The sequence below is a fragment of the Rhipicephalus microplus genome, chromosome X (assembly GCF_043290135.1).
Source record: "Rhipicephalus microplus isolate Deutch F79 chromosome X, USDA_Rmic, whole genome shotgun sequence".
Classification (NCBI taxonomy): domain Eukaryota; kingdom Metazoa; phylum Arthropoda; class Arachnida; order Ixodida; family Ixodidae; genus Rhipicephalus; species Rhipicephalus microplus.
Genome location: NC_134710.1, coordinates 443,159,524 through 443,175,244, shown reverse-complemented (window position 1 = coordinate 443,175,244; position 15,721 = coordinate 443,159,524). Strand labels below are relative to the sequence as shown.

General features: G+C 43.6%; 1 protein-coding gene across 1 annotated transcript in view; it reads left to right on the top strand.

Moving 5' to 3' along the window:
• LOC119185505 (uncharacterized) overlaps window positions 1–15,039 on the top strand; it is a 34,613-nt gene extending 19,574 nt beyond the window's left edge. The window contains exons 4-5 of the mRNA XM_075880561.1: window positions 2,413–2,459; window positions 9,883–15,039. Coding sequence (XP_075736676.1) covers window positions 2,413–2,459; window positions 9,883–10,020 — 185 coding nt within the window. The 3' untranslated portion in view covers window positions 10,021–15,039. The remainder of the gene's footprint in view (window positions 1–2,412; window positions 2,460–9,882) is intronic.
• The last annotated feature ends 682 nt before the right edge of the window (window positions 15,040–15,721 follow it).

Below are 15,721 nucleotides of genomic sequence, written 5' to 3'. Positions count from 1 at the left end.
CAAAGGGTTGTGTTCCCAAACCCAGGAGTCGTGGCACGAACCTGGGAATCGTGGGTCCACGACAAGGATGCGCAGCCGTGCGTTGCACACCTGTAATGAGTGATACAAAATAGTACTGCATCTATGCTCCAAACAAACCCCTTCTTTCTACACATAAGCCGGAAACAATGCATACTAGTACAGTCATTGGTACATGCAGTTTCACCTAGAGGGGAACACAGGGACAGGGTGTAGCAACTGAGGAGGGAAGGGGGCAATGACCATTCCCCTGTACACATGGCTAGGACTTCCACTGAATGATCGATAAATGAAAACCTACGCCATGCTATTGGGAAAGAACACTCGTACATACCACAGCTAGCCTATGCAATTGTGGTTATAAGTACTTTCGTGTTTGAAATACTTCCCTATCGTGTGTATAATTCTGCTACGACTGCAGCCCATATTCTTATTACCTTCAAAATGCTCAACTTCATTGCGCATGCATGCCAGAACGAAGACAAAAAATACGACAACTGGCTCACTTACACAAACACTTGCCACTTATGATAACCGAGGCCATGAGAGCCACCAACTAGCACGCACCCGTTTATCCGCATGTTCTCCCTTATTCTTTGAATTGGTACTTTTCCCAGCTCCGACGTCAAAACTGAACAGCTACTCCGATGGGCGAGTAAGAAAGGATCCGAACGGTACTTACGATCATGACGTTCAGGGCATAATAGCCCTTTCTGGACATGAAACTCGCCGTGTCGGCCAGGCTGTATCCCTCTGGCTTGCGAATGGCGACCAACGTGCCGTCGACACACGCCAGCACGCCTGGGATGCAACCACGTCGTGCAAACTCCGCCTTCGCCTCATCCTTGGCAGCTGTGGTCAATGGGAAGTCCACCACCCTTTTTCTGGCAGCCACGGTAATAATCGCCTCCGTCACCTCGTGGATGGTGTTTCTCACCGCCAGCTGAGACATGCCGATGTGTTCCTCGCGACCAATGCTCAGCTGGAAGCTACCGGTGGCGAAAAATCGCAGCGCGCACAACACCTTTCTCTCTGTGGAAAGGCCACTGGCTCGCTGGCATCCGATGATAGGGTCAAGTTCGTCGCACAAGCTACGCACTGTTCGTTTGGACAGACGAAAACATTGCCGGAACTCTTCTTCGCTGAACTCTTCAAATGCATCTTTTACCTCGCGTTGTCGCCTCTGCTCGGTTGAAGCTACCGCACAGGCAAGGCGAAGTACCATGTCAGTGGGAAACGCCATGTTGTCTAAGTGCCCCGGTGCCGAAAAGTCGCGCTTTTTTTTCCATTTCAATCCAATCCAGGCCACCTTGCAGCCATTTCAATCCCTCCGGTTGCTTTCGGACAGTCTCTCCGACCGTTCCATCGCCTTTCTCCGAAAACCGTAAAAAAAGAGTCACGTGACACCCCAGTCCACGTCACTCATAACGTCACAGCATTCGTCACAGCTTGTATGGGCCAATCGCGTGCGACTCAATGGAAGAGACCGCCTTTGTCCGGATTTGGAATTTTTACATAATAGCACCACAGGTGTAGAAATCAAAGCGACGGGAAGGTGCCACAACCGTGTCGCTGTAGCGAAGCGTTGGAAACACCTTCTCGAGCATTGCGTTGTACTGTCAGCGCAGCGCGTTAAACGCTACAGTCCTTGGAGTTACTTGTGTGTGCTCTTCTAGTATGAAGGCAGACATGCAAACATAGACATGTTGTTATGGCGCCTCAGATGTGCGCTTTATTTGCTTTTTTAATTGACAATCGCACAACTATGAATGCTAACCTTGGCAACATTGGTGAGCGCTGCGGATGGGGTAGACCGTTTGGTGCCGTTTGAGGTATCCTTAGGGCAGACAAACAGACAAATGTACAGACAGACAGACCAAACTTTTTTCGCCGAAGGTTCCCAAGAGAGTCTTTAAAAATAAAAGGGGCACGGACAGCAGAGAAGCCTGCTCTGCCATCCAACCCTTTTCCTTGTTGCATACGGAAACATTTGAAGTAACCTTTGTCTGGAAGACTGAATATTGGCGCATGGGTATGCCAATCATTACTTCACCTTATTGATGGGGAGTTATCAGTTCACGGCCAATAGTTCCAGGGTAGATATTTAGTTTTATGTGATATTTAGTGTTTCTCTGCGTAGGTAAAAATTTTATTTTCAGAATTACAGAAATGGTTGGCCTTTTCATTAGTAAAATGCACTGAAATTTGGCAAATTTACGGCCTCTTGTTTTGTCTGTTTTTTTTGTGCACTGTGCCTCGTACATATAGTATACCGTGTTCAGTTTAGTTTTTTTTAATGTTGGCTTTGCTGTCTTTGTGTTCCTATTCATTCGGTATTGGCAGATTCACCAGGCTTTGTAGTAAATACCCGTTCTCGAATTCTTTTTTTTGCAGCTGAAAGTTTTGTCGCATCTAGTACTCTTTCTTTCAACAACATAAGCGTAAGTACTGCACTCTTTATTTCGAATCCATCAGCTTGTGCTTCACTGTGCACAATTTCTGGTGCATTTCAGTAAAAATTTTACTTGAAGATGCATTATAAATACGATTACCTGAATAGGGTGCAAAAACGGCAATGTTAACATTCTATTTGCAACAACAGATGCACCAACATGCTCACTTTTATGCAAATATTGGTGCAAACCTAAAAATTGTGTAACTTTTGGCACGTTAGTGAATTCACTGGGATCTACCCTTTGTCACAGTCACATTAGTGTCTGTTGAAGTTTTGTACCGGATTCGAAGTCACAGCTCCCATTCCCAGTCGGTTTGATTGCATTGCAACAGGGTAAAATAATAGTATTTAGATTGTGCAACTGGTTGAAATTAACCTATAGCTCCTAGGTTACATCTCTATGATTGTCTGTGTGTTGCTTTAGGTACTGCGTAATTTGATTTGAAGTTTTTATTTAACAGTGGTCGGTCTCTAGTGCCACTCGCTCCTGCAACAGCTGAAAAGCACCAACTACTGCTACAGTCAAACCCTGCTAGCACAAACACTGCTTGAACGAATTTTTTGTTGTACCGAAAAATTCTGTCACCCGTCAACACTCCTTAGGAGGAGACAATCAATGCATGAATATCACCCGAATCAACACTTTTTTTTTCCAGTCGCTTAAACGAAATTCTGCTATGGGATTTAAGGCCCAGATATGTAATGCAGAGCAGTGAACAAGATCCTAAACATGTTTACACAAGATTAGAATATAAAAATATGTCAACAAAATCTAAACAATGTGCTGGCACCACCTTAAATGGCCTCTGTTGACTCGGCGTGGGGGCCACCATTACTCAATAGAGATGACAATGAGGCTGCTCTGCTTTTACCACTGGTTAGTTTCTTAGCTAGAGACAAGCCAAAGCGGAATTTCAGTTGCTCAGTTGCCTATGCGGCAGCTGGGCGCAATCGCAAAACGGTGCCTTTTTTAATGCCAATGCTGTTGGTTTTTAAATGCGAAGCAATTCTTAGCGAACTTTGGCGACTTTGGGCGTATCTATCTATCTATCTATCTATCTATCTATCTATCTATCTATCTATATCTATCTATCTATCTATCTATCTATCTATCTATCTATCTATCTATCTATCTATCCATCTAGCCGCCTATGACTTTTAGCTCTCCTTACCGTTTGGATATAAGTATCAATACCAAACTTGGTACGGCATAACATGACTGTATGACGAGCATGTTTGACTAGTCATAACATCAAAGTAATGACATGTATGTCAAGAATGTCATGATATAGATTTCATGGTCTTGCTACGCTTGCTGTGGTCTCGTTAACATGACATTTTGCAAAACTGGTATAGTATGACATGATTGCATAGTGCACAAAAGCGACAGACCCTAACAAGAAAATTATGGTATGCGTGTAATGTAACAACATGACTACATTCCACGCTCATGATGTGCTCACTGCCATTTCGCTAGCGTCATATATACAAAATTTGGTATTACGGTACGTGAGTTGATGACAAAGGTATGTGGCTGGTGCAAACATGACAATCATGAAATGCATGTCATGTAACAACATGACTACATGCCACGTTCATGATGCGCTGGGGGCCGTTTCGCTAGTTTCACTTATAACTAATTTGGTATTACGGGACGTGAATAGATGACGAAGGTATGAGACTGGTGCAAACATAATAAAAATGACATGCATGTCATGTAACAAAACCTGACTACATGCTACGCTCATCATGCGCTCGCGGCCATTTCACTAGATTCACATGTGCCAAATTTGGTATTACGTGACGCGAACGAATGAGGTAGGTCAATGACACATCATACAAGATAATCACAACATGCGTTTCGGGGCGCATGCTCCGGCGTTCGTTTCGTCGCGTCTCGCTGGCCACGCCAGGCGCCGGTCGTGCCGCATACTCGCAGGCGCGCACCGCAGTGCGTTGCTTTGACGCATGCGCGTTTCAGCGCGTCCAGTGTCCCTTCGTCACAAAAAGAGGCAGACGCAGTGCTGTCTAGGTAACGCGCCGGTTGCCATCGGGCCGCGCCCCACCGCGGTGGTCTAGTGGCTAAGGTACTCGGCTGCTGACCCGCTGTTCGCGGGATCGAATCCCTGCTGCAGCGGCTACATTTCTGATGGAGGCAGAAATGTTGTAGGCCCGCGTGCTCAGATTTCGTTGTACCTTAGAGAACCCCAGGTCGTCGAAATTTTCGGAGCCCTCTACTATGGCGTCTCTCATAATTATATGGTGGTTTTAGGACGGTAAATCCCATATATCAATCAAATTCCATCGGGCCGTGCCGATGGACGCTGGTGGCGTCGGTCGTGCCTGAAGTAAGACTATGGAGTTCTCGCGTTTGGCTAACGAATAGCGTCACTGTGCCCTGCGTGCGCGCGCGTCCACGTCATGTCGGAGTATATTGGGCCCTTCATGATGCACTCGCGGCTGTTTTGCCAGCTCCACTTATACCAAATTTGGTGTTACGTGACGTCAATTATGGACGAACGTATATGGCTGGTGCAAACTAGATAATCATGGCACACATGTCATGGAAGAACATGACAATATACCACGTTCAAAGCAAGCTCGCGTACATTGCGCTAGCTTCAAATATACTAAATTTGGCAATAGGGACGCGAATAGATGACGAATGTAAGCGACACACCCAAACATGATAATCAAGACTCGGAAGTTTTGTACGGCAAAATTTACTTCCACAACAACGTGCTGTGGTGATTTTAAAGTGACATATCAACCTTCCTAATTCATGCTTCGCATATCATTAATTCCCACTGTACGTGGGATCTGCCAATTTTTTTATGCTTGGCCAGTATTGTCAGTGGTCGGATTCACTATTCACCTACCTCATAAACAAAATAAGCCGTCCATGACTAGTGTATTACAAGATTACTATTAAATAAGGCGTAATTCACCACTCTACTATACTGTGCCTGAATATCGTTGTTGTCAGATAACTTTTGACGGTGCACAACTGCTGGTGTAAACATGCCCCTTTTTGGTTAGTTCATGGAAGCCGTGGGATTAGTGTGCCTTTCAAGTTGTTGTCACTATGCATGTGGGAGTATCACGTCATGATGCTGCTGGGAAAGAAAACAAAGCAGCCGACACTTTTTGATTGATATGTGGCGTTCAACGTCTCAAAACCATCATTTGATTATGAGAGACGCCATAGTAGAGGGCTCCGGAAATTTCAACCACCAGGGGTTTTATAACGTGCACCCAAATCTGAGCACACGGGCCTAACACATTTCCGCCTCCATCGGAAATGCAGCTGCCGCAGTCGTGATTCGAACCCGCGACTTGCGGGCCAGCAGCCGAGTACCTCAGCCACTAGACCACCACAGTGGGGCAGCCGACACTTTTTGAATTTCGGGAATAAAAGCCCTTCTTTTTGCTAGTTGAGGTCTGCAATATTTATGGGTTTCACTACAATGAAATTTTCGCGTCAGCAAAATTTTTTCCGTGCCCCATCAGTTTCGTTGTAGCCGGATTCAACTATAGTAGTTTATCTGCGTGCGAAATTCGTTCGTGATGGGGCATGAGTTGCTCACAAATAGTGCATCTCCAGTGCGGTTGTGCAGCTACTACGCCGCGCTATAAGCGCTTGGAGAAATGCTGGCGCGTTGCAAGCCGCGGAACAAAGTTTTTTAAGTTTCACATGTTTTTCAAGGTGCAAGTGCAGCCTACATTACACAAGCACAACATATGTGCATAGATGGTGTTTGACATCCACGTCTGTGTGCTGCGTCATCTGCTGCATGGTTGCTTTGCAACGGCACGCTTGTGTCAACCTGGCGTCGCAGCTAGCATTGCACCAAGCTGGCCGGTGCGGGGTGACACAGTGGCCGAAATGCATTGACAGAGACCTTTCAACAACGAACGAACATAGATGCTCACCTCTCCAAACTGACTGTAGAGTTAATAAATGTGATGTATATATTACAGAAACCTGTCGTAAGCGAGTTTTTAAAACTCGAACCCCTTAACAAACTATAACCTATAACAAACTCGCTAATCAGAACCAGCTTTTCGGGACACGAGCGGTTTAGTTTGCCTTAACGACACCTCGTGACATATCAACTTTGAAGAATTCAAAAGTCCCGCCATGACGTGTGGAGTGACGTAGCTCAAATTAAAATATAATAAAAAAAAATGATGCACACACCTTGAAGTGTTGGCTTCACCTCAGTGCACAAATAAGAGCACGGTATGTTGTCGTTATCTCGAGAGCGATGAATAGATTGAAAGGTTTGTTAGACATACCAGTGCCAGACAGCTCGCTGCATTTTGCACGAATTATGTGGCCATCGTAGACACACCCTCAGTGTATCAAAAGAAGCGTGATTGTTTTTTGTTTGTTTTTAGTTTCTGCGCTGAGTCGTATAGGTTCGGATATTAGAGACGCATACTGCTTTCAGAGTTTCGTGTTAACCGAGCGTCAAGCATTATGATTGGGTACGAACAGGAAATTGCGGGTGTATAGTAACCGTTTTTTGTGTGTGTACGCAACTTAGGTGAACCTCGCTTGCTCCTTGCAGTACGTCGAAGTAAAATTCGATAACTTTGAGAACGCTAAAATTGAGAGTACGTAGAGTGATGTAAGGATATGTACTTTTTGTTTTCATTTAGTTGTCGCCCTGCCAAGGTGGTCTATTGGCTAAGGTACTCCGCTGCTGACCCGCAGGTTGCGGGATCGAATGCCGGCTGTGGGGGCTGCATTTCCGATGGAGGCGAAAATGTTGTAGGCCCGTGTACTCAGATATAGGTGCAGGTTGAAAAACCCCAGGTGGTCGAAATTTCCGGAGCCCTTCACTACGGTGTCTCTCATAATTATATAGTGGTTTTGGGACGTTAAACCCCACAAATATATCAATCAATTCATTTAGTTGTCGAATGTGGCTATCACCTACAATTTGGCACTGTCGAAGCGGCTGTGGCTTGAACTGGATTTTGCCCCTGGCATCGGCGTCGATGTCGATGTCGTGCATCGCATATGTACACGTATCTGTGTATATATGAAAACGCATACAGAAAAAAATTGAGAAAGAGACTATGGCGCACGGAATCAAACGTGGGACCTCTGCGTCACGAATGTGAGGTGTTAGCCAATGAACCACTGCTTGGTACCTCATTGCACGTGCAAACGGCAAGCTATTTATATGTACCACTAGCCGCAGTTGACGGGCTTGTCGGAAGGGGGGCAACGATCGTGTTTTAAGCATTATCAGCAAGCGGGCGCTGTGAGCACACGACAGCTCTCATCTCTCACGCGTATTTTGGCCCGTATAGAGAATAAGGGGGTGTACGCTCGATCGCCCGCCCTTCTCTTGCAGTGAGGAGGATCGTACATCTCGTACGTACCGGACGCACGAACGTCACCTAAATCGTTGCACATCCTCCGTTTGCCAAAAGGGTGTGATTTTCAGCCAGGGCGAAGTTATATCTGAGACGCTTATTCGCGTTCATCTGTACCTGGGAGTACGTTTTGTGGGTCATTTGCCTGTGAGAAATGCGGGGCACGTTTCGATCTGCTTGCCAATCTGTGTGTGTCCTTCCAGTTTGTTGCTATCAAGTGCAGGGCTCGGGAAATTTTGACCACCTGGGGTTTATTAATGTGCGCCCAAATTTGAGCACACGGGCCTACAGCAATTTCGCCTCCATCGAAAATGCAGCCGCCACAGCCACATTTTGATCTCGCGATCTGCGGGTCATTAGCCGAGTACCTTAGGCACTATACCACCACGGCGGTGCTCCTTTCCAATTTTCACTACGGTTATATTCGTGTTGATGAACCAAAGTGGTTTTGTCTGAACGTGAAGAAAACAATCATGTCAAGCGATAAGTTCAGTGGCGAAGCTAGAAGGAGGTTAGGAAGATTCAATCTCTCACCGCGTTGATATCATTACATTTGTTCATGTGTATATATGTGCACTAATACAAGATGCCAGACCACAAATAAGTCGAACACAGAACCACGAAAGTAAGATTTTGTCTACGTTCATGGACACGCATATGTTCATGATGGAAATCGTGCTTAGGCGGAAACAGGCTTACATCTACCTATTTGTCTTATTAATTTTCGTGGGCTTGGATACGAGCAAAGAGCTATGGGCTCTTTGCTGATATGAGCCATTGATTCTTAGGAGCCTAAGGCTTTCAAAAGATTGTGTTTGGTTAGCTGAAGGAAAGAAGCAATATTTAATTAGTAAAATGAGTCTTTAGCTTCACGGATGGTACCAGGAGAGAAGAAAGTGAGGAAAGTAGTGTTGCGAAAGTGTGGTTGCATGCCTCCATTGATGTCAAACCTGTAGGGGCAACCTTTCCAAAGGACGCAAGGCGCTATAGCCCCCCCCCCCCCCGTCTAATTGGCACCGGGGGTATTTGTGTCCCACCCTATTTATGCCACTGGGTACACGCATCTAAAACTTTTTGCGATCGACCGGCCTTTCGGAACGGTTGTAACCAGAATGCCCTTCCTCTGTGTGTTTTCGTTTTCTCATGAGTGCACGTGAGTTTTTTTCTCTTTCTCTTTTTGTCTACCACCTCTTTCGTGCCCCTATTGGCCACTCCCCGTGCTGGGTAGCAAACCAGATGCCAATATCTGGTTAACCTTGTAGCCTTCGTTTTTTTCTGTCTCTCTCTCTTTTTGTAAAAAATTAAAAGAAGTACCAATAAAGAGTGGAATTACTTTTCTTGGAATTTGAACCCACGACGCACCGAATTGCCGGCGTGCGAGCTACCACCATAATGGCTCAACCAACTCGGCCATCACGCCATTCGGGTGCGTGGCTATGATATTTGTGTTATCAAGATACTATGTTCTTAGACTTGAGTCGACGACGCGACTGTGTTGTGCAAAACTGCATTTTGGAACGTAATTTTCATCACGCATAAATGTTATTGCGAGCTCAAATGAAAGCTTGGTCTTTGTACTACTTGTATCTTCGAGAAGGTTGTTAGGTTTCCACCTAGATTTTTGTACGGCCTTTTTTTGTCTCGAAAAACAAGCTGTGATTTCGGTGGTTTCTATAGTGCCCCACTGTGTAAACATTGTTCGTCGTGGGAACAGAATTGAAAGCTCCGATGTTAACAATGCTGCATTTGTGAAGTTCAGTACAGATCCTAGAAATTGTCCCTTTAAGAACTTTTGAAATTTCCGAATTGAGGATTTTTTATCGTCGAAAAATGACCGCGTCCTATCGAAAACACGCGAGCTTCCAGCCATGGCCGCTAAGATTGTTCATCGGTTAGTGTCCCTGAAAGCTCGATATGGTTGGATAAATGGTTCATATCAGCTAGTGTTGGTTAACTAATAGTTATTGTCTGCTTGTGTTACCATACGTTGTTCTATACCTATATATTTCTTTTTTTAGGAAAACGAGCTTCGTCGTGTCGCCAGGATCATAGCCAAAAAGATGTTTGCGGTGCAGCAGCAGGAGCAATTGGCCAAGGGCTTGGTTCGTAATGTGGGCACGCAAACAACAGAGCACGGCGTGCATTTCATTCCATGAGGACATTTTATGAGGAATATTTTTTCGTCAGCATATCGCTGCTTTCAGTATCAAAGCCGTTTGAAGAACTTGTTCATGACGTCGAGGTGGTGCGGTAAATAAAAAGGGGCACTGTTTCCCTTATTCATGATTCAGAAAAATGGTAGTTAAATGTTGAATCTGTGGAGTGTTGGCACTGAAGTGATGAATAACTAAATACAGTCGCGGACCAATTTTTCGGACCTGGCGGAGACCGAAAAAAGTAAGAAAAATCGAACAGTCTGAAAAATTCGTTTTCGCCAAAAATCTGAAGTTTATTGCATCAGGCCGGTTTAAAAAAGTCCTTGATGCTGCCTTGCCTCAAACTACGCTTGAAGGCAATTTGGTTTGCCCGTATTTGCGCCAAGGTAACATCGTCGCCGTAAACGCTCGACAAAATTGTCACCGCGTTGGCGATCTCCGCCGCCGACGGCTGCGGGCGGTCGTCGTTGTCGTCATCCGATGACAACGACGACCGCCATTTGGCGTCGACCGTCATACGGCGACATCTAGCTGCGAACGACCACTCTCTATTAGCTTGATTATGGCAGCTTTCTTCTCCATCGTCAGGGTCGTATACTTCCCACGCTTCTTCACACCACCTGGCTCCCGCGATTGCACAGATAGCGGAGCCATGGCGCCAAGAACACAAAATTCGATGCCGCAGATAGCCGCTGCGAAGCACACAACGTCTCGACGCTACGCGACACAACACGTGCAGAATGGTGACTGAAAAAAGCTGCAACGACAATAAATGAATCCTTCTTTCGCCTCCTCCCCGTGCGATGTGATGACGATAGTGCTGACCGAAGACGAAAAAACGGCATTCATCACCGCGTCTTTTAAAAAGCAAACACGGCTTCCGAAACTTAAAATATGGCGTGCGCATTCCAATCTCGGAGGCAGGAAAGGCATCTGAAGACCAAGCTTAGCCAAGCCGACGGAAAATCCAACATGGCGGCGTTCACAATGGCTTGGGGCGTGGCACAAAACGAGCGATTTAGTCCGAAAAATCGAACTTTCAGGGGCAAATTCGCCCGAAAAATCAGTCGAAACAATGCATTATTTCTATGGGATCCCTGACGGTGCATTTATGAAGTCCAGAATATCCAACAAGTCCGAATTTTTGGAGTCCGGAAAATCGGTCGGCGACTGTAAAAATGCAAAGAGTACCTAGTTCACATCGTTTCTCTTTCATTTTATGCCAATGTATTACTTCCTTTCTGACGATGAACTTTGGCCACATTACGTTTTGGCGAAGCATGCTTTGTAAAACGGTGAAAATCACTGCCTTTCGTGTTATGTGGCACTGTTTGGCATTCATGCGCACACTTTGAAGTGTTTACACTTCATGAGATAACACTTCCCACGATTTTACTGAACGGCACGTGAGCTGAGAATCAAACCGGAAGAGTGTTTTCAGGTGTGGGAAACTCCGCTCAATAGTGCGAGCGGAATTCGAGTTGAAATGGCCGAGATGCGCGAAAGTATGAAGTTACTGAATGAGATCTGTGAAGGCGCGAAGAAGGAAAACGAAAATTTGATCAAAGAAAACAAGTCCCTGAAGGTTAAAAACAAGGAGTTGGCTAAACGCCTCAGCGAACTTGAACAGTATTCATGCTCTAACAACATTGAAATAAGAGGTGTGCCTGTCCGAAAGGATGAGAACTGCCTTCAGATCGTGCAGGAAACCGGGAAGAAAGCAAAATGCCCTGTCGCAGCAGCGGACATTGACATCGTTCATCGTGTCCCTGTCAAGAAAGGAATACCACACATAATTGCTCGATTCTGTACGAGAGCTAAGAGAGTCGAATTCTGTGAAAAAGCACGGAAGGCACGTTTAAACACTTCCAACATTAGATTTCAATCTCAAAAAGACGAGCCCATTTTTATCAACAACCATCTCATTCCAGAAAAAAAAACGACTGTTCGCGCAAGCTCTGACCCTAAAGAAAGAAAAAAACTGGAAGTACTAAAGAAAGAAAAAAACTGGAATCTGCCTATCAGAAACGTGGCTGTCGGCAGACGAAGGGCATCTGTATGCTTCGCCAGGTTATGAATTCGAATATTGTCACCGTGTCACAAATCGTGGTGGCGGATCTGCAGTCCTAATAACTTCATCAATATCATACAAACGCCATCAGGATCTGTTTTTTGACAACATTATTTGTGAGTCTGTTTGGCTTGAAGTAGAATCTTCTGCTCTGCCATTGAACAATCGTCATACAGTCATTGCATCCATCTACCGTTCTCCCTTATCCTCGAATTTTGAGTTTTGCGTGCAGCTTGAAAGAATCCTTGCTACTCTAACCCTGGAAAACAAGAACATTATTATTTGCGGTGACATAAACATAAATATCCTTGATACTAACACTCTAGTTTGCTTGGAATATGTTCGCTGTTTTCTTAGTTTTGGCCTACAATCTCTGATTCACTCCCCGACTAGATGTGATATGAATGGGTCTAACACATTAATCGACCATGTACTGTCGAATATCTTTGCTGATTCGAAGTCCGGGGTTATTGACTATTTATTCACCGACCACTATCCTGTATTTTTCTGTCTTGATGCTTGCATTTCCATAAAAAAAAGCATAATACCAAGACAGTATTCAACTCAGCGGAATTTGTTGAGATAGTGCGTAATGCTGACTGGGACTCTGTTTCACAAAAAGAATGTGGCGAGGAAGCATTTAATGAATTTTCGGCAAAAATAAGCGCATTCATTTGAGAATGCACAACCACAAGTACCGTCATACATTGGTTTCGCACGCCTAGAAACCCATGGATAACTCCTGGTCTCTTGCATTTCATATCTAAAAAGGAAAATGTGTGAAAAAAATTAAAATCTCAGCCTTCAAACAGCTCTCTAAAAATGCGCTTAAAAAGATATTCAAATCTACTTTCAATGCTGCTCAAGAGGGCCAAACGCGAGTGTTATGAAAAACAAATAGATAAGAACGGTAATGATACCAGGAAAAACTGGCAGTTAATAAAAAAATTATTGAACAGCTGCGAGACCACATGCTTATCAAAAATAACGGTTGATGGACGTTCCCTTACCGAGCCACTCGATATCGCTAATGCTTTCCGTGATACTTTTGCATCAAATTCCCCCGATTCACTAGTCGACCTTCATTTTCCCATTCTATCTCGTTCACCTCAGTCTTTTTACTTTCGTCCTACATCTGCAGACGAAGTCTTTCAAATCATGTCATCTCTTAAAACCAAAGGGCCAGGCTTAGATTCCATTCACCCGTCTAAGATAAAGCTCGTGGCACGTGAACTGTCTCCTATTTTAGCTGAAATAATTAATAAATTGTTCAAAGCAGGTGCATTTCCTGATGCTTTAAAGGTAGGAAAGATAACACCTGTTTTCAAAAAGGGCGATCGTTTGTCAACTAATAATTACCACCCGATTTGTGTACTTCCTTTCTTTAGCAAAGTAATCGAAAAGCTTTTTTACTTGCGTTTGATGTGCTTTCTGCTTAAATTTAACCTACTCTCTCCCCACCAATTTGGTTTTCGACCTGACTACTCGACAGAGCTTGCCTTGCTCAGCTTTACTGACCGAATTAAACAAGCCATAGACGATGGATTACTTACTGGGGCAGTTTTTATTGACCTCACGAAGGCTTTCGACACAATTAACCACCGGATCCTTCTGTGTAAACTTGAATCTTTCGGAATTGTGGGTCCCCCTTTGCAGTTCATTCGCAATTACTTAACAAATCGCTCACAGGTAGTTTATGTCAATAACATTGCGTCATCTGCTAAGCCAGTTACCATGGGCGTCCCTCAAGGTTCAATCTTAGGCCCTCTTCTATTCCTACTTTTTATTAACGACCTACCTAGTTCCCTTAACCATACTAAGTGTCTTCTTTACGCCGATGACACTACTATTTTTACATTCCAGAAAACAACTGCTGAACTTGAAAGTAGCTTAAACTCCGATCTTTGTAAAATTTATCAATGGTGTGTTAACAATCATCTTTATATGAATCCCTCTAAAACTACATTTGTGGTGTTTTCATCCGCACAGAACACAATTCCCTCACCAGTTTCCGTATCTCTTAACAACCATATTATTTCTGTATCGGATCATGTGAAGTTTTTAGGCGTAATACTAGACAAGCATTTGAAATATAACTATCATGTACTCTCAATAATAAAAAAAGCTTCTTTTGGCATTCATGTTCTCATTAAAGCCCGCCCTTATTTTCAGTCACGCATTATTTTATCATTATACTATGCATATATTCATAGCCATCTTTCCTATTGCATTTTATCCTGGGGTAATACATATACAAGTCACCTGGAGCCCCTTCTACATCTTCAGAAACGGGCACTACGTCTGATCGCTTTCGCTTCATTTCAATTGCCTTCTACGCCACTCTTTATTTATTTTTCCATGCTTCCAATTAATCTTTTATTCACCCTAAAGTTAGCTATATTGATGTGCCACCTCATTTATCATGGTCTATGTGTTTCAGGGCTATCCACACAACATCTTGTCAATACTAATAACACCAGGTTTTCAGCTTGTCACAATTTCCTTCTCCCTAAATTGCGTAACAGTTATGGAAAACTAACTCTTAAGTTTACAGGTGTATCCGTATGGAACAACATACCACTTGAAATAAAGTTATGTCCCACATTCTATTCGTTTCGCAAAATGTTTAAAGAGTACCTAATCACAAAACGTGTTTTCTAAACTCTTCCGTCGTGCCTTACTCCTAATTTTAGTATTTCTTTTACTCACTATACCACTTGCTGTTACACAAAAGTTTTCTTGTCTTGTTGTTATGAAATTTTTACCATTCTTTGTTTAATTCGTACAAAGTGTTTTTCACTGCTTGCTGCATTGTTATCGCACTTGACTTATTCTCTAACGGAGGTCCCCCTGACAGTTTTCTAACTTCGGGACCTCCTCTGTACTGTAGAATTTTATTCATGTAAATGTATGCATTCCTGAAATAAAGTTTGATTGATTTGATTTGATGGATAGTAATAAGCATTGATCACTTTTTATTTATTGTCAGGGAAGTAGCTTGTGATCAGTGGAAGTAGTAGGGAAAACTAATTAGCTCATAATATGCTTCGCACGTTATCATAAAGTGAGTGTGCATGGGTGTCAGTTTTGCTACTGAACACAAAGTGCCGAACAAGAAGCTTAATTATGGCAAGTATATTGTGGATGAAGATATCTCGACTAGAGCATAACTGGAAATTGTCATTGCTCATGTATTTTTTTTTAACTTTGACATGAGTTCTTTGTTAAGTAAATGGAATGAAATCGGTGCTGATCTTCATAAAGGCACTTTTGACTTGAATGTCCATTTATCGGTATTTGTACAAAAGGCAGTTATTTGAAATTTCACATATTTTAGCATTTAAAATAAGTGACTTTAGTGGTTAACAGAAATTAACACTGTGCATAATTCCACGCCGAGCAGGCACGAGTATTCATTACATTTTGACAGACCTCGGTATTAAAAGTTGATTTAAAAGAAAGAGATGAAATGAGCAAAGCTGCGAAGCCTACTCAGTGAAAAGCAGCCGACCAATTATTTTTCATGTTTACCTCATTATTGTTTAATGTACAGTTTAGGATATAAAATGATTGCTGCATTTTACATGAATGCTAATGCTAAATTGCATAGAAATCTACATTCACATTGGT